At 36.1% G+C, this 20,474-nt stretch overlaps 1 protein-coding gene across 2 annotated transcripts in view; it reads left to right on the plus strand.

The window, feature by feature from the left end:
* Positions 1-20,474, plus strand: part of HECW2 (HECT, C2 and WW domain containing E3 ubiquitin protein ligase 2) — a 137,510-nt gene that overhangs the window by 21,101 nt on the left and 95,935 nt on the right. For both annotated transcript variants that reach the window (XR_009155726.1, XM_058188303.1), the window contains exon 2: positions 14,156-14,263. Coding sequence is in view for 1 of the 2 variants with exons in the window: in XM_058188303.1 (XP_058044286.1) it covers positions 14,257-14,263 (7 nt within the window). In the remaining variant the exon portion in view is untranslated. The remainder of the gene's footprint in view (positions 1-14,155; positions 14,264-20,474) is intronic.

The raw sequence follows: 20,474 nt of genomic DNA on the forward strand, positions 1-20,474 counted from the left end.
AGAGAAATCTGTGCAATACCTTTGAACACGTTTTTTTTTTTTTTTGACTCAGGACAATTTATGTGGAGTCACATATAACTTCTAGGGACAAATTTAGGATTACTGTATGGTCTAATCTGATTTCATCTGGTATTTTTCTACTGCATTTTATAACTGAATATATTGATGGAATTTAGTTCTTTAAGTTTTGGCCACTACACAAATAAATTTAATGCTTCTTTTGGTTAGAATTCCTACATTAAAAGAACACTAAAGAAATGTGATGCTGCATTATTAGCATAGTACATTTTTCTTTAATCTGAAAATAAATCCATTAATTTTACAAAAAATTATTTTGAAGTTGTGCTTATGTTTTGAATTCAAAGGCAGCCATTATCCTTTAAGTAAAAATGGTGTTCTAAAAGAAGGCATACCTGGTAATATCTTATTTAAAGTAAGTATCTGGCAATAATCCCTAAACAAATTATTTGTCAGTCATTTCAGTTGCCAGTTTTCAGCAATCAGTTTAAAGGATAAGGAAACATAATTTTATTGAAACCACCTTTGCTGCTAATATTTGCCTGATGTTTTTTGAACTTTTGTGTGTGTGTGTATGCTTTTGAGTCAATGTTGATTCCTAGCTGTTAACGGGACAAGTCCCTGCAATTGCTCCCCCAATTTCTACTATGCTGCCTTTAACTCCTACATCAAACTATTTGTCTGTCTCTCTTTTTAAATTATATCTCTCAGTTAATCGCTGAAAGGAGACAAGAAAAGAAAGATGGAGGAGGAAGGAATAACACAGTCAACATATTATGTCACAATGCAGATTGAAAACTGCATAGAGGCAGGAAATAGAATTAACTCGATATAGATTTGCCCTAGCTAAGAATGATGTGAAATATAAACCCATGGAAATGCTGAGGAAGGTAGGAGGTATAATTACTTTGTGGTGTCCAGTTGCAGCATTTTAGTGAATTCGTGTAAAGAATGGCATATATTGTCTACCAGCATATTTTAAAAAGTAATGTTAACACAGGTATAACCTTTCATGGAGTGCAGCTATTTAGTTGGAAGGATGAAAAGAATTGTTCTAAAAGATGCGAAAATTTGCTTATCCAGTCTGTGCCCATCTTTAACAAAGACATAAATCAGCAGAATAAGTTTTATTATTTCTGAAGTAAATTTGTGAAATAATGTCACTTGCACTTTAATAGCAATTCTTAATTTTCTCCTTGAAAACCTTGAATATAGAAGATCACCTATGTCTGCTAAGAAGTAATACTGTTCTTGGTTTGTTCTCCTGGTGAGTCCCCAGATTTTCTGAGAAGAAATTTCTTAGGCTATATAGAATGGAAAAATAACAATAATACCCCATTCAGTAGACTAAATAATTAAGGAATAAGTTATGGCTTGATGTATGTTATAATTAGACATTTCTCAGTTCAAATAGTAAACAGAAATGATAACAACATGGTACGTTATCTTTTAATAATAAGATTAAAAATAAGATTATTTCCTCCAGAGTGCTTCCAGCAGAGAGTTTCTAGTATTATCAGTACAAATGCATTGCACAATTACTTTGTGATTTTTTGGGGGTCAATACAGTTAAAAAACTGTCTACTATAGACCTCACCCCATTCCTAAGAGGTCTGTAAGGGGCGTGCATAAGAGCACAAACGTGCCTACTGTTCCTGTCCTATTGTTTCCTTTCATTATATCCAATTAATATAGTTATTACATACTTATGCTTATATATATATGCTTATATATTATATAGTTACTTTCATGCTTATGCTTATATATACTGTTGTGACAATATAAATAAATAAAATAATAAAATAAAAATAAATAAAAGATGGAAGAAGCAATAGTAAAAGACATGAGGGTCATAAAAGGGGTGGGTAGGTGGGAGTGTTGATCCATATAGCTTTTTCTGGATGATATAAGATCAATGCATACTTCAAGACACCCAAAATCAATGTTGAAATGCTATGATCTTATTCCCTTTCAATAGCTTTCTGGAAGCCCAGGAGAGTGGGTGCTCCCTGTATCTTTGGGAGGATTTGTTCCAGAGGCAAGATCAGATTTTATCAAAATTATTAAAAATAAATCCTGGTTGGTGGGTATCTGTATTAGCTAGTATCCCCCCCCCCCAAAATGTCTATTGCAATTAAAAAGTTTTATTGCTTGTCAAAGAATGGCTTAATTCTATCACTCTCCCAATATATAAGAAAGGAGAAAGGCAAAAATCCTGGCAAAGTACTATTCAGTTTATAATCAATAATTAGCAAAGTCTATGCCCAATTTCTGTACCATTAATTTTTAGATTGGATGTATTCAGAGAATATTTTGACTCTCGTACAAGCAGGCTTTAGATCAGGATAGATCAACATACATCAACATGTATCAACATTTTATACATTTACATTTTTACACCCTTCTAGGCGCACTCTCTATGTTATCCTTATTGATTTAAGCCACTTATTAACTTACTCTGAGAGACAGTGGAGGAAATCAGTCATAATATCCATTGATCATTGTTTTTTCAGGTTGGTCATTTTGTTACATCAAAACTCTGTCATGCAGATTAGAGCCAATTTTAATGATGTTCTTACCATCCCCATTCCTATCCTCAAACAGAATAAGGACTATATTCAAGACCTATGATAGTTTAATTTTTACTTAAATGACACTGTTGTGGTCCTTTTGTAAGCCAGAATTTCTCTCTTCCACACTTGTCTATTCTATAGTCCTATTTCAATTATTTCATATGTGGATGATGCAGTTATTTTATCTGTAACCCAAATGGGTCTTAAATGCCTAGATTTTTTTTACCTTCATTTACACATAATGAAGATTATAGGCAAAGATACTAGTCTCTGGAGTAGACCAGAAGTTGAGACAATAACCCATATATCACACATAGTGTCTGGCATTCATAAGCCTAAGTGTCAGAAAATTTTAGCTTCTGGATCTGTTTGATCAAGAAACTATCTATAGCATTTAAAATAACAGAGTTGGAAGGGATCTTGGAGGTCTTCTAGTCCAACCCCCTGCTTAGGCAGGAAACCCTACACCACTTCAGACAAATGGTTATCTAATCTCTTCTTAAAAACTTCCAATGTTGGAGCATTTACAACTTCTGGAGGCAAGTTGTTCCACTGATTAATTGTTCTATCAGGACATTTCTCCTTAGTTCTAGATTGCTTCTCTCCTTGATTAGTTTCCATCCATTCCTTCTTGTTTTATCCTCAGGTGCTTTGGAAAATAGTTTTACTCCCTCTTTTTTGTGGCAACCCCTGAGATATCGGAACACTGCTATCATGTCACCCCTAGTCCTTCTTTTCATAAGACTAGACATACCCAGTTCCTGCAACCGTTCTTTATATGTTTTATGCTTGAGTCCCCTAATCATCTTTGTTGCTCTTCTCTGCACTCTTTCTAGAGTCTCAATATCTTTTTTACATTGTGGCAACCAAAACTGAATGCAGTATTCCAAGTGTGGCCTTACCAAGGCATTATAAAGTGGTATTAACACTTCACATGATCTTGATTCTATCCCTCTGTTTATGCAACCTAGAACAGGGGTCGGCAACCCGTGGCTCTGGAGCCAACAAGCAGCTCTTTGGGCCTTCTGCCGCAGCTCCTTGTCCCATCACTGATTTGTTCCGCCCCTCTTTTATTTTTTGGACTCAAGTCTGAAGCGGCAGGAAGCGAAGGCTGCCTTATGCGCAAATGTGGTGTAAAGGCAGGTACAGGGCAGCTTCGCTCCTGCACTCTCCTCCCTCCCCCCCTCTTGTAACCCCTTGGCTGGTTGTTTCTGAACCAGGACTGTGCGCACACGGACTGACCCTCCTTAAGCGAGCCGCTGTCCGCCCCTTGTACGCCTTTCCTGAGCTTTGGCGCTTGCTTGAGGAGGGTCTCCCTGCGCATGAGCATGATCCCGGCTTAGCCACAGCTGGCCTGGGTGTCCTGAGAGGAGGATGGGAAGAGGGTCACCGGAGAGTGTAGGAGCGAAGCAGCCATGTATCTGCCTTCGCACCACATTTGCACATAAGACAGCTTTCGCTTCCTGCCACTTCAGGCTGGAATCTCCTTGCGTGTGCGAACTCTCCCAGCTCAGCCACAGCTGGCCAGGGAGTTACAAGAGGAGGCGGGGAGGAGGAGGATGGTCGCCTGAAGGGAGGGGGAAGCACACAGAGAGAGAGAGAGAGAGAGACAGAGAGACAGAGAGACAGAGAGACAGAGAGAGAGAGACAGATACAGAGTGATACACAGAGAGGGGGTGAGAGAGGGGGTAAGAGGGAGAGATACGGGGGGGAGAGCGGGGGAGATAGGGAGAGGGGGAAAGAGACATAGAATAGTTTTGTGGCTGGATAGGCATGACTAGGTGGTCATGTGACTGGGTGGGAGTGATATCGAGTTGGTCACGCCCACCCAGGTTTTGTGGCTCCCGGTATGTTTTTTTTTTGTAGGAAACGGGTCCAAGTAGCTCTTTGAGTATTTAAGGTTGCCGACCCCTGGCCTAGAACTATGTTGGCTTTTTTGGCAGCTGCAGCACACTACTGGGTCATTTTTAAGTGATTGTCCACTAGGACTCTAAGATCCCTCTCACAGTCACCACCACAGTCACCACTATTGAGCAATATACTGTACCTATGCATTTTGTTTTTCTTGCATAAATGTAGAACCTTACTTTTTCACCATTGAATTTCATTTTGTTAGATAGCGCCTAATGTTCAAGTCTGTCAAGATCCTTCTGTATCTTAAGCCTATCTTCTGGAGTGTTAGCTATTCCTGCTATCTTGGTGTCATACGCAAATTTGATGAGTTCCCCATCTATCCCCTCATCCAAATCATTGATGAATATGTTGAAGAGTACTGGACCTAAAACAGAGCCCTGGGTTCCCCACATGCCTCCCTCCATGTAGATGCAGTTCCATTGAGAACTACACATTGAGTGCGGTTGGTCAGCTAGTTATGAATCCATCCGGTGGTGATGCTGTCTAACCCACATTTTTCTATTTTATCTAGTAGTAGATTGTGATCTACTGTATCAAATGTGTTACTGAAGTCCAAGTAAATTATATCAACAGCATTCTCTGGTCCACTAATTTTGTCACTTTGTCAAAGAATGCAATAAGATTAGTCTGGCATGATCTGTTTTTGACAAACCCATGTTGGCTTTTGGTTATTACTTTGTTTGCTTCTAGCTGTTCGGTGATTCGTTGCTTGATTACCTTTTCCAGAATCTTCCCTGGTATTGAGGTCAGGCTGATGGGTCTGTAGTTTCCTGGATCTATTTTTTTTCCTTTTTTGAATATGGAAACTACATCAGCTCTTTCCCAGTCCTCTGGCAGTTCCCTGGTGCTCCAGGATCTTTGAAAGATATAATTCAGTGGTTCTGAGATCACATCTGCCAGTTCCTTCAGAACCTTCGGGTGTAATCCATCTGGTCCTGGTGATTTGAACTCATCTAGGGTAAACAGGTGCTCAATTACCATTTTCTTCTCTATTTTAACTTGAGTTCCTAATCTGGTTTTTGTGGTGCTGTTTTTGATAGTTTTGAAATTATGATGTTCTTTTGAGAAGATCTAACTTGGAAAGATGCTGTAAAGTTTCTAGCAATAGCTAAGGCTTGTAAAATCCAATTGATACCCTTTTCTCTATTACTATTACTATTATTATTATTATTATTATTATTATTATTATTATTATTATTATTATTATTATTATTTTGCACCTTTACATTTTATACTTGTGTTTTATTGGTTTGAGACTGTTCAATTTCAAAGGCACTTGATCTGAGTTTTGATGGCAATTTGTAGCATGTTGGCTGGGGAATTCTGGCACTTAAAGTCCACACAACTTAAACTTGCTTAGGTTGAGAAACACTGCTCTATCCTGTTCTTTTCTTGATATAGTAAGAGCTTATAGAATGCTAGGCCAAGTCTGACAAACATATTATGAGATAAAATATAGCTTATACTGTAATAAAATGTAGGCATAGGAGAAGCACAAGATGATGTGCATACTCTGTGTGTCACATTGCGCACATTGTGTTTGGCAGACCCTGCAATTATACATTGTGTTATGAGTGCTATCTGCCAAAGTATCCCTGAACATCTTGTGAGCTGGTACTTTTCTTAAGGAGCAAGGCTCAAGTCTTTGCAAGTTGAGAACTATTTACACCATTAATTAAACCTATTTCTATGCCACCACACAGTGGAAAAAGATTCTTGACTTAACATAGCAAGTGAACTAATTAAAATATCCACAATAACAGAGATAAAAACAACTATACAAAAGTGAAACAATACAAAATAAAAATAAGTGAGGATAAAGATAAAAATAGCAACATTAAATCAGGGGAAGAATGTCTGGAACAGCTCAGTCTTCAAAAGTTTCTGAATGACTAACAAAGAACCAGCCTGAACTTTATAGAGAGGCTGTTCCACAATGTTGGCACTACCACAGACAGCAGCACCTCCTTGTCTTATCCCCATTCCACCAACAAACCTCCACAAAAGTGTGGGATTTGGGGCAGTTACTCCCTGGTAGATTTAACTGGACAAAATGATGTTTTTTGCCAGCTGGTCCACAGCTGTTGATCTCTCAGTTGGTTTACAGGAAAATCTGCTCACTGGTGGGTTGGGGAAACAGAAGATTCAAGCTCTTTCTTCTTTAAAATATTTCCAATGAAATTACTTTGATGGAACATTTGAGCATTTTAGGGACTTAATGATCACCAGATGTTTCCAATATTACAGATTCATTTCTTTTCTACTGTAGCCAAAATGGATATCTTTGAAACATAAAACGTGTTTGGCTCATAATGTCTTGCCTTGACAGGATTTTACTTCAGTTAGACAGTGTCAGTGAGAAACCATGCATAGGCCAAGATCTTGCTTAAAATAGAGACATTCTATTTGCTAATTTGTTTACATGTCTGCACACTAAAACTGTTGAGAAATTTAGCAGCCAGCAAGATCAGAATTACATTAGTTCTCTAATACCAAAGCAGTGATGCAATAAATATAAAAGATTGATGGTTCATTTGTTGCTTTCTCTGACTAATGCAGTTATCGTTTATGTTTGTTTTTTAAAAATCCTGTTTATTAATTCTCCTGAACTCTTCCATGGAAAACAGTAAAGGAAGGAAGTTGAGGGAGGCTGGAGACTTCGTATCCTGTGTCCTTCAAATGGGAGTGGCTACAAATAAACTAATCTGAAGGACAAACTACTTCATCTATATTTTAGAGCACCAAAAGCAATTAGCTCTGTAGTTACAGTTGCTATCAAAAGCAACATTTCTTTAGTATTCAGAAAAAAGTCTTTAAGAACTCCGAATCTAACAGCCAAAGGAAGATGACAAATGCAGAAGTACTTCTCCAGTGAACTCATAATGATGCCAGTGATGGTTCAGCACAGTACTGAGTTTCCTTTTTCAAGAAGTCAGCTATATTTAAAATGGAGAAAAGAACTGTCATATGGATAACATTGTTCAATTTATATTTTTACATATAAATGTAAAAATAAAATGTAAAATAATAGAAACCATAAAGAAGAGACTTTCTTGCTAGGTCATCTCCAGATAATTAACTTGACATTAATTGAACAAAGGTGTTGGCGCATGATACCCCCAACACAGGATAAATCAGGTAAGGCAGAAAAAGAACAGAGAAGAATGCTGTTAAAAGAAACTTAACAGCATAGGTCTAGGCATGCCAATTCAGAAGTCTTTTTTAGTTTCTGGAACTTATTAACACATTTGAAAGGGGAAAAAAGTGCTTCTGTGTCTTTTCTTATGACCACCCAATAACTGTGGAAGACAACCACCCAGAAAACAAAATTCAGCTGCTTTAAGACATTGTAGGTAGTGCTATGTGCATATCCCCATGTATTCTGTACTCACCCTTTGATCTTAAGAGTTATGACACTATTCACTTAAAATGGATTTTCTTTAGAAAGCATAGGAAAAATGTATTTACTTTTAAGAGTAGAGGATTTTTTTAATTGAAAGATTGACATGTCATAATAGCTGGACTTCCAATAAGAACCTGATAATTCAATAATGCTAATTATTTTTTTAAATGATTACAATCACATTTGTGACATCAACATTTTAGCAGCATGTTCAGAAGTAGTTACCAGACAGATTTATTTTTCAAATTAATATTGCATTATGATTTTGTAGTGGTATATATAACATGTACGCTACAAGATGTGCTGAACTGTAATAAATTGATTCTGACAATCATTTAAAGAGAAAATATAGTACTACTGGTACTCGGCTGTTTCTTTAAAATTCTTTTTTTGTGAACTGAAAAGACGAAAAAATCTAGAAAAAAGACAGGGTAGCAGCTACTGGATGATGGAGTGCTGGGGCTCTCCCAATAGAAAGTAATAAATATCTCATAGTGAAAATGAGAATCAGAACTCTAGAATCTCACAGCTCCATTCCAAGGCCAATTTTATTTATTTGTAATTATTATTTTATTTTTTTATCTTGCTGTTGCTTTAACAGATTCAGATATATATTTAATAAGGTTAGGCTATATTTCTGTGGCTCTTTCTTTGGTTCTGTGATTCTTACTTCTCCCTTATTTCTGAATATGGGATGATGTTATGAAAGTATTTATTTAGAATTTTCACTTAAAGATGTTAGAATGAGTCCAAATGTAAAAATAATGAAGTTTCACTTTATGAAATTATGACTCAATTAATATGAGGGTAGGGTGATGATAACATCTGCCTTGAAGAAGAAAGAATCTGTATGGAAAATACTTTTCAAAAAGAGTGGAACACTTTTCTCTTAGGAATTAATTAATTATGCATTCATTCATCTTACAACCATAATATAGTGCTGTATAACTAAAAAGCACAGCGAAACTATTATACAAGAGCTATTGTTTCCCTTTCCTGTCTCTTAATGCCTATGTGTGTTAAAGTTTAAAAAGTCTTGTTCCTAATTATTATTTTTTCTATAGCAAATTAAATGAAATTCTCTCCCTCAAGATTCATTTTATTCCATTTGGAACAGAAATGGTCCTTTGCTGTCCATCTTATTCACAGCATTAGCTGTAATAGCAATGGAGGTAATGACTGAAAGAAGGAAATAAATTTAATTAGTGTTTAATCCTACTTGGATTACATAAACTGCAAAAAGCTATTTATGTTGGAGCCAAAATGTTATAAGGAAATTCTTACCACTTTGAAAAAAATAATAGTCTATATGGACTGAACCAGAGTTTAATTCTTGGAGATGTTTGGATGAATTGGCCTACCCAATTATAATTGCATATTGAACATGTTTTTTCTCAATTTATTGGATGATTTCACAGATGCTACAAACTATTGACTATAATTCAGAGATTACACATTCTAATGTTATAGTCTCACATTTCAAATGGCTTTTATTCGATAGACAAACCATTCTTAACCATAAGAAAACTCATCAAATAGATCTCTTATGATAAGATGCTGAAAACATGATTAATGCATACCAATAAAATAAAACAAATATAGTCAATCCAATTTAAAAGACAAATATTTCCTTCAGCAAGATAATCTTTAAATGAAGACAGCAAAGAATAGATTAATCTAACCCAGTAGGCAACAATTTCCAGTTTCATATGAGATTTTTCCTTTTTGCATCCTATTTGTAATTATTACAGATTTGTTATAGATTTGTTTCTTTTTCACGTTTAGTAGTCACTTGAAATGTGAATGCTTTTAGAGAATTTGTTTCCCATGAATTGTAAGCCACCCAGAGTCATTGACTGAGATGGGCGGCCACAGAAATTGAACAAACAAATAAATCAAATTGAGCCTCCTAAGTTAATAAAGTCTGTGGTTGCTTGCAATGCATCCGGAAGCCTCAGCTACCCCAGCCTGCTCCAGCAAGTGCAAACAAGCATTCATTTACCCAGCTGCCTTCTCTCCCCAACTCCACATGGCTCCCCAGCACCAGTTAGCAAGCATCCATTTGCTCCTCAGTCCAGCCCAGCAACTAGGCCAGCAAACGTTCATTCGCCCAGTTGACTTCTCACCTGGTTCCCCGCGCAAACATTTCATCTTTTTGCTGCCTCCTTTTTGGACCCAGCTTCTCCAGCAAATGTTTCATACTTTTCTAATTTTATTCCTCTTTTCTGAAGACAGTGCTATCTTGGCAAAGCTGTGCTGTCTTTGGAAGAAGAGGTTTTAAAGACAGTGCACTTTTGCATAGATAGCACAGACTTCAGAAAGCTGCGCTGTCTTCAGAAATAATGAAAAAAGAGAAAATGTGTCCGAAAAGAAGACATCGAAAGCGGTGAGGTGCTTCTGCTTTGGCCATGGCAGCTGGGCGTAAATAGCAAAAGGTTGGTGCAGGGAATTGGGAGAGAAGATCCACATATTCTGTATTTTTTACCTCTCTGGAATCACAAGGGCAGAGCCTTTCAGCCAATGGAACTTTTAAAATATTTACTAGCCAATACTGCAGAGCATCATAAATCTCAGTTATCTAAAAATACTTTATATGCCTGCAATAGGTTCAAATTTTAAAATTCAGTAAACATTAATATAACACCTTCAGAACTCAAATGCAATGTTTGGTTTTTAAAATAAATATAAAAAAGTCTTAATATTTATACTCAACAATGAAGGAACCACAAGAAGTCTCTGCTGTGTTACTTTTCCCATTCTCTGACTTTCTGCATGTCAATCTGCGACAATAATAGAAAAACTTAAAAGGCTCACCTTATTCACTTTCTGGAACTCAATCCACTATCAAGCATTTTGGCAGATGATGGTAACATTATTCCTGTTCTGATAAAATTCATGTATTGAAACCCGCTTTATAAGCTCATAGAAGTACTGTGACAGATACTGTATAATAGAGATCTGGAACAGATAGATATGGTTTCCAAGCATATTCTATAAACAATCTCTTCCCTAAGACTTCCTTAGGGAAAAACAGTAGAAAAGGTTTTTTTCCCCAACTATTCAAAGATTGGAACAATTTAATCTTTTCATCAACACATTTATTTATTTTATTTATTTATTTTTCAAATTTATATACCGCCCTATTTCCCTAAGGACTCAGGGCGGTTCACAGGCAGTTAAAATACATATAAATACAGATTAAAAAACAACAATTAAAAAACTTATTCTATTGCCCAAATTTAAAATAGTATAAATAATAAAAAACCCTTAAAACCCATAACTTTAAAATCTAATCCAGTCCCGCGCATTTATATTATGATTTAGAAAAGGTTATTATGGACCAGCAGGGAGCTCTCATCTTGAAAGGTACATATAGTAGTGAGCTTCTAATGACCAAGTATGCATTCTGTTACTATTTTTGATGCCTTTTTCTGGAGCTTCAACTGAGAAAACTGCTGCTATTGCTGGCTCTTGTGTATGCCAGGACAGAGGGATTTACTGTCTAATACTGAAGTGCATTTATGCCTTTAGTGAAACATTTCACAAGCTGCTGCTTTGTCATATCTAAGAAGGAGGCTTTACTATCCTGCTCAGAAGCATGTTGACATTTAAGGGTCTTCTTGGCTCTTGTTGAGGCACAGGTGACAGCTGTGGCCAGGAGGGCCTTTGCAGAACTTCAAATGGTTTGCTATATGTGCCTGTTCATAAACCAGAAGGTTCTACTTGTTATCACTGATGCCTTATTCACCTCCCAGCTTGATTAAAGCAATGTGTGCTTTATCTGGCGACCTTAAAGACCACTCATGAGTAGTTATTGGCATACTGTAGCACGCCCATGAAAAATAGAATAGAATAGAATAGAATTTTATTGGCCAAGTGTGATTGGACACACAAGGAATTTGTCTTGGTGCATATGCTCTCAGTGTACATAAAAGAAAAGATACGTTCATCAAGGTACAACATTTACAACACAATTGATGGTCAATATATCAATATAAATCATAAGGATTGCCAGCAACAAGTTATAGTCATACAGTCATAAGTGGAAAGAGATTGGTGATGGGAACTATGAACGATTAATAGTAGTGCAGATTCAGTAAATAGTCTGACAGTGTTGATGGAATTATTTGTTTAGCAGAGTGATGGCCTTCGGGAAAAAACTGTTCTTGTGTCTAGTTGTTCTGTTGTGCAGTGCTCTATAGCGTCGTTTTGAGGGTAGGAGTTGAAACAGTTTATGTCCAGGATGCGAGGGATCTGCAAATATTTTCACGGCCCTCTTCTTGATTCGTGCAGTATACAGGTCCTCAATGGAAGGCAGGTTGGTAGCAATTATTTTTTCTGCAGTTCTAATTATCCTCTGAAGTCTGTGTTTTTCTTGTTGGGTTGCAGAACCGAACCAGACAGTTATAGAGGTGCAAATGACAGACTCAATAATTCCTCTGTAGAATTGGATCAGCAGCTCCTTGGGCAGTTTGAGCTTACTGAGTTGGCGCAGAAAGAACATTCTTTGTTGTCCTTTTTTAATGATGTTTTTGATGTTAGCTGTCCATTTGAGATCTTGCGATATGATAGAACCCAGAAATTTGAAAGTTTCTACTGTTGATACTGTGTTGTCAAGTATTGTGAGAGGTGGAAGTATGGAAGGGTTTCTCCTAAAGTCTACCACCATTTCTACGGTTTTGTGTGTGTGCAGTTCCAGATTGTTTTGGTTGCACCACAAGGCTAGTCGTTCGACCTCTCGTCTATATGCGGATTCGTCATTGTCTCGAATGAGACCAATCACTGTTGTGTCATCTGCGAACTTCAGTAGCTTAACAGATGGATCATTGGAGATGCAGTCATTGCTTTGTGAGCTTATATCACTGCTTTGTGAGCTTATATCTCCCAATAGGCTACAATGTGCAATTCAGGGTGCTGTTTATCATTTATAAAGCCTTACACGACACAAGACTGGATTATTTGCTGGACTGCCTATCTCCAATTATATAGTCCCTTCCAGAGGCTGGGGATGCCCCAGTCTCTTTTTATGTCAATATTATCTAGCTAGATCTAAGAAGTCTTACTTGGAAAGGTAGCATACATCCTCTGAAGTGATCCTCACCAAGACTTTATTGGCCCCCCCCAAACGAGGGGTGAAATGTAAAATTTGTTACTACCGGTTCTGTGGGCGTGGTTTGGTGGTGGTAGGTAATGTGACTGGGTGGGCATGTCCAACTTTTTTTTTTACTTTTAAAAGCATTTGTTCTACAACCTCTTCAGCTGAAGAGGTTGTAAAAAAAATGCTTTTAAAAGCCTGTGATGATCAGGTAACTCAGCTGGGATCGCCAGAGGAAAAAAAGCTTTTAAACGGTTCTGACGATCCTAGCTGAGTTGCCTGATCACCAGAACCTTTTAAAAAACATTTTTTCTACAACCTCTTTGGCTGAGCTGCGTGATCATCAGAGGCTTTTTTTTAACTTTTAAAAGCTGAAGAAAAAATGCTTTTAAAAGTAAAAAAACAACCTCTGATGATTGCGCAGCTCAGCTGGGCATGGGGGGGTGCAGGGATTTTTGCTACCGGTTCTCCGAACCACCCACCGCCATCGCTACTGGATCGGGCGATCCGGTCCGAACAGCCTGCCCCAAACCTGCTGGCTTTCAGAAACCATTAAAACCTTTTTTCATTTGGATTGGAATGTTAGATGTGCCTTTCTTGGGGATGGATGATATGTAGCTGAGCAGAATGCTTTTTATTTTAGTTTTGTTGATTGATGTTTGTAAGGTTTTGTTAGTCACTCAGAGTCACTATGGCAAGTGGTAAAAATATAAATATTTCCTTCCTCTGTCTAAAAACTAGAGGAATTCTATTATATTTGATACATTATTCATGTTGAGCTTTGTCAAAGGGAAATCCTTTGTGCAATGATGTTTTTAAGGAAAAAACAGTGATTTCATTTGCCCAAAATACTGAGAAGATACGTTCGTCAAGAATCATAAGGTACAACACTTAATGATAGTTATAGGGAACAAATAAGCAATCAAATCATATTAGGAAACAGTCAGTATAAACCATAAGGATACAAGCAATAAAGTTATAGTCATACAGTTTTATTTATTCATTCATTTATCTTGATACTGATTCATCCATCCACTGCAAACTGTAGCTGAAATAAACGAAGTTTCAGGCTTTCAGTTGTTGTAACATGAATTAATTTTCCTAGCACTAAGATATAGATGTCATATTTTAATAGATTTTCCCTCCTTTCAGATGAGAACTCACCAGCAAATTTCTGGGATTCCAAAAACCGTGGTGTGACTGGAACACAGAAAGGGCAGATCATATGGCGAATTGAACCTGGTCCTTATTTCATGGAACGTAAGTCCTCTGATAACACAGAATGTATATATGCGAATAACATTTCTAGCAATGAGTTTCCTAGAATTTATATCCTCTCAAAATCTTATCAGGCAAGAGACAATGGCAATATAAATCTGTTGATTGAGAAATATTGGTAGGTAAGCAGTGAATTACTACCTACATGTATTACATTATTCAGTTTTGAGGCAAGTAGTGTTATTCTAACTGTAAAAAAAGGGAAGTAAGTAGTAAGCACAAGGATCAAGCAGATAAGAAAACAGAAAAGGAAATCAAAATAAGTCTAGTTTATGTTTTGTACTTCAACTCTGCAAACCTAGATATTTTTGCTAAGTATCCTTCCTTCTGTCATGTCTACCTTCCAATTCCAATGTGGTAATTTTTGTTCTTTAAATTGCTTACATTTCTTGTTTTAGGTTCAGCTGAAATGTGAAAGTATCAAGAAATCTGTTAACATTTTGTTTATATTTTTATCTTTTTTTGCTTTACAGTTCTTCTTAACCATTCTAGAGCTTGAATAAGTGTGAACTGTCACATCAAATTATTATTTCTATATAGGGGTAATCTACAATTAGATTCATTGTAGATTCATCTAAGATGGATGGAAACTTATTAACTCAAGTCCTAACCAAGAACCTAATAATTATTCAGGTAGCATTAAAAATATAAGCTGTTCCAAGCAGCATGTTTTTCTTTTGTTTTGTTGCAAAATTTGTTCAAGTCTGATAAATTCAGTACAGGATACCTTGGTGGTCAACTGCTTTGAAACACATCCCATTTAGTACTCAACACATTTTTACACAAATTTTTTTATCCAGATACTCATTTATTTGGTACTCAACACACAAACTAGAACTTGCCAGTGTCATCCGTTTTGTAACTCATTGGAATGATGGGAAAATTTGTTTAGTACTCATTATTTTTGGTACTCATTGCGCCTCCTGGAACATGTACCGATGAGTACCAAAGTACCACTCTATTATTATCTGTTTACAACAATGTGATATCACAGCCGTCAGTTTCTTAACTGATATTGGCCTTTATGTGCATTGAATACTTCTCTAGGATGTCATAATATATATGAGGTCCTTCTGTAATTGACAGATGGAAATTTTTATCAATGTGCATATTTTCTAAGTGCTGTCCATGATTTTTTTGGTATGGCACTCTGTGTCTATGTACTCTGTTTTATGCCATAATCTTTCTGTTTCAGTTTTCAGATCTTGATATTTTGAGATCTCCAATTCTTTATCTTCTACCATCCTCTGGTATTGCCACATTTTCTACTTTTCAACTACAAAATAGTGAAAGGACTTTATCAGTTTGTATTCAGAAATCCCATAATATTTCCACCTGGTCATTTTTCAACTACTTTTTCAAATCTGTTTCCACCAATTTTTCTTTTTTCTTTTTTAAATAATTTTTATTAAACAGTTTGTCTTTAAAAACAACACAAAAAAACAATCACACATCTATAAAAACAAGACATGTCAAAACATAATGTATTAAACATACATTAATGGTAATTTTATAGCATTTCGTATTGACTTACTTTTGCAGTTCTCTATCAGAAATTTTAGTCGAGAAAGGAGAATTAAAATCAGTGCAAAGGTTGAAAACACAAGGAATAAATATAGAATGGTGGCCCTACTTACAAATTAAAACAAGACTAAAAAAGGATCAAGAACAATTCGGCATATATGAAAAACAATTGGAGTTGTATAAAATTTTATTAGGAACAGAAGGAAAAATGATCACAAAATTATATAAATTTCTACTAAGATATAAAATGGAGGAGGAAGTTGTAAAAGAAACAATGATTAGAAACTATGGGAAAGGAGCTACAAACTTACAGCAGCAGTTGTTTACAAAGAAGACCTCTATAAAATGTTTTATAGGTGGCATTTGCCACCAGTGAGACTGGCCAAGATGTATCCCAATTTATCACCTAATTGTTGGAGATGCTACCATAAATCCGGAACATTCTACCACATGTGGTGGATGTGCCCCATCATAAGGAAGTATTGGTGTCAAATTCAAAAATGGTTGGAAGAAATTACAAATCAAAAAATAGATTTGAAATCTGAATTGTTTTTATTAGGGATACTGGACCCGAAAATGAACAAAAACCTTCAATACATTATATTATGCATACTTACCGTAGCTAGAATCACATGTGCAAAAAATTGGAAACAAAAAAATGTACCCTCAGACGAAACAGTAATTACGAAAACTCTAGAATGCGCAGAGATGGATAAAATGACTATGGAGTTGAAAGAGAGAGAGGATTCAGAATATAATGAAATATGGAATAAAATGTACAGTTGGCTCAAAAATAGAAACCAGAACAAGAAATGTTTAACAATATTGATGAAACTTAAAGTAACTGAACAACATTAAATAAAGAGATGTAAATATAAACAAACATAAATGTGTAGATAAGAACAATGAATATTAAAATGTGTATATATATGTATGTTGGAGTAACGCGATTATCCTGCTATTGAGTAGTAAATAGAAATGATAGAACACCAATTTTTCATTACATAATAATTTTTATAGATGTTCCAATGAATCATTTTGGTGACTTTGTTGTGTCATTGTTTATAATCAGTTTGTGTGATCATCTTGGTGGAGGAAGAAGAATCCAAACACAGGAATGTGGTGCTCAGTTTAAATAACTCAGGAGAGAACACGAAGGGGAGTTAGAGGAAGGAATGATACAGCTGTCAAATACGATCCTTTGATCATCATTGTAATAAGTCTTTGCCCTCCAGCTATCATTGGTTTAAAAGACAGGCTGAATTTGTATTGCAGCATTAATGCTATTAGAGGAATTGAGAAGTATGGCCCTCCCAGTACTCTAGAGAAAATAATAAAATGAGAAATACCCAATTGAAATTCTTGTGGCTTTGGCAGTGAGCAAAGAAGAGCTCTCTTCCCCCATACAAAAGCTGGAGGAATATTACTTGTTGCATAAGGATAATGTGGCAAATTGCTGTTTTGGACTACTGTTTATTTATGTATTTATTACATTTATATGCCATCCCTCTCATTATCTAAACAACTCTGATCAGCTTATAGTACATAAAAACCAAAAATATAAAAACAAAATTAATGGAAGTTGTATAAAAACATTGCTTTCCCTATTATATTTTAGCAGGCAGAGTCCATCTCCTCTTCCTAGCTTCCATGGAGGATAAGATGGTATCCTGAAGCTTAGTAATATGGCTTGCTTCCCTGTGTGATCAAAAGCTCTGTGCTCTGATTTCTAGAGTACCTGAAATAAATAAGTAAAACATTCAACTTTTATTCTAGATGCATTGTCTATAGTGGAATGAGTAAGCTACATGTATCCTACTAAATGTATATTAAAGCAATTGGATTTCCCTGAGATGGTCTCTATGGCATGGAAATAAAAAAGCTGGTATTGTAGTTAACCATCCTTTTTAGGATATATCAGTAATTGTTCCCCTGAAATTGGAGGAGGGGGAAGGGGAGACAAATTCTTGATCCTCCCTTTTTGCATTGCTCATCCTACCCTTTTAATATCACTCAATCCACTCTAGACCGGTCGACTAGGCAGCAACTTTCATATCATTTTTGGCAACATTTTCATAGACATATGTGTGCAGCATATAGTGCAATTTCAGATGGCTATTGCATTGAATTGTCATAACTCTGTAGTCTTCCTAAGATATTCTTTTTGACAGAACAATACTATTTAAATTTTAAGTAACAAGCATAACAACAATCATAATACTAATTATATATTCAAATTGCCACACAACTCTCAACAACTCTGAGCAGATATTGCAGCTGATAATTGCTTAATCTAGAACTTAGACTTGGATTAGTGAGCACTATCATTACCATCCAACCATCTATACAACCATCTGTTGTACACAACCCCCAACCTACCACATCAATCACTTCAGATCTCAAATGCAAATTGATAAATGCAAGAAGCATTGTCAACAAATTACCTGAATTTATCCTCTTGTTAAACAATGGCACATTTGATATCATTTTTGTTTGTGAAACATGGCTGAACTCATCCCTTCCTGACTCCATTATCTCAAACAAAGAATATCAAGTCTATCGATCAGATCGTGAAAACCGAAGAGGTGGTGGAGTGGCTATCTTTTATAAAAAGTCACTGAATCTAAAAAATATCCAAGTAGCACATAAACTTTCTCTTCCTGAAACTATTGTATGCGACCTATCCCTTGACACTACTCTTCGATTCTTACTATGCTACAGAGCCCCTGACTATGACATTACCCATGCAAATATGCTAACCTCAATGCTAACATGGGCTACCTCTTGCCCATATCCTCTCATCTTCCTGGGTGACCTAAATCTACCTCTCATTAACTGGATAACTAATGAATGTTCAACTGACCCAATCCATGCTACACTATACAACGCTGTTACAAACCTAGGTCTTGAACAACTTGTAACTAACAATACAAGACTCAACAACTGCCTTGATCTCATCTTCTGCAACAATTCAAACTCAATTTATGGAGTACAAATTAAAGAACCTTTTTCCAACAGTGACCACTGCATGATTGATTTTCGTCTCAATATACGTCCATACTTAAATCATCATAACAACAATATTCCCAACTACAACTTCAAAAATGCCAATTACGACCTTATAAACAACGATCTTTCATTTCTGGACTGGCAAAATCTGTTTGCAATCTGCATAACCGCTGAAGACCACTATAAAGTCTTCCTACTTGAAATCAATAGAGTCATTAAACTATATGTACCACAAATGACTACCATGATCAGGAAAAACAAACTACCCATATCAATAAAAAAGCTTCAATCAAAAAAAAATCCCTCTGGAAAAGAAACAAAAAAGGCTATGTTGCAAATTTCAAAAACCGCTACAGAAATATATGCAACCAAATAAAAACTGAATGCACAAATTACCACACCAAGCAAGAAGAGAACCTTCTGCGCACAAATTCCAATCGTGCCTTTTATAATTTTGTTAACAATAAACTTAAAGACTCAAGATCCATCCCACCACTAAAAGATTCTAACAACAAAGAATGCAATGACGAAACAGTTAAAGCAAACCTCTTCAACATTTTCTTTGGCTCAGTTTTTGTTAACTCCGATAACACATATCCGACATTCCACAAACGTACCAGCAATGATTATGATGACTTAACTCATATAGATTTCACAGAAGATAACATTGGAAAAGCTCTTCATAACCTAAAACCATCGCTATCTATTGGACCCGATGGACTATGTGCATACCTCTTAAAAAAACTTTCCATTAATATAGCAGAACCCCTAAGTATTATCTTTGATAAAGCTTTCACTACCAGTTCCCTTCCCAAACTTTGGTCACTAGCCACAGTCATCCCTATCTTCAAAAAAGGAGACCCCAGCTTAGTCGAAAATTACAGACCGATCTCTCTCTGCAAAGTCATGGAATCAATCATCAACCAATCCATTACCTCACACTTAGAAACTAACAACCTACTCTCCAATAAACAATTTGGTTTCAGGAAAAAATTATCATGTAACTTACAACTTCTCCACTGTAAAAACATATGGACTACAAATCTTGATCAAGGCAAATCAATAGATGCAATCTACATAGACTTCTGCAAAGCTTTTGACTCAGTAGTACACGATAAACTTCTCCTAAAACTAATATCCTATGGCATCTCAGGACCCCTTCACAAATGGATATCTGCTTTTCTGTCTAACAGACAACAAGTGGTCAAAATTGGCAATGCTTTATCAAATCCTGTTCCTGTCAAGAGTGGCGTTCCTCAAGGCAGCGTCCTTGGACCAACACTCTTTATACTATACATTAATGATCTTTGTGACCATATCTCAAGTAATTGTGTTCTCTTTGCTGATGATGTCAAACTATTTAACACCACAGACAATACTTCTATCATTCAAAACGACCTTGACCATCTAACCGCTTGATCTAAAAATTGGCAGCTCCAAATTTCAACCAGCAAATGCTCAGTCTTACATATAGGAAAAAAGAACCCAAACACTAAGTACATACTAGATGGACATTACCTTACAGATGACCCCCATCCCGTTAAAGACCTTGGAGTTTTCATGTCAAATGATCTAAATGCCAAAGCCCACTGCAACTACATAGCAAAAAAAGCTCTAAGAGTTGTAAACCTAATCTTGCGTAGCTTCTTTTCGAAAAACA

This window comes from Ahaetulla prasina, chromosome 1 (assembly GCF_028640845.1).
Source record: "Ahaetulla prasina isolate Xishuangbanna chromosome 1, ASM2864084v1, whole genome shotgun sequence".
Taxonomy (NCBI): domain Eukaryota; kingdom Metazoa; phylum Chordata; class Lepidosauria; order Squamata; family Colubridae; genus Ahaetulla; species Ahaetulla prasina.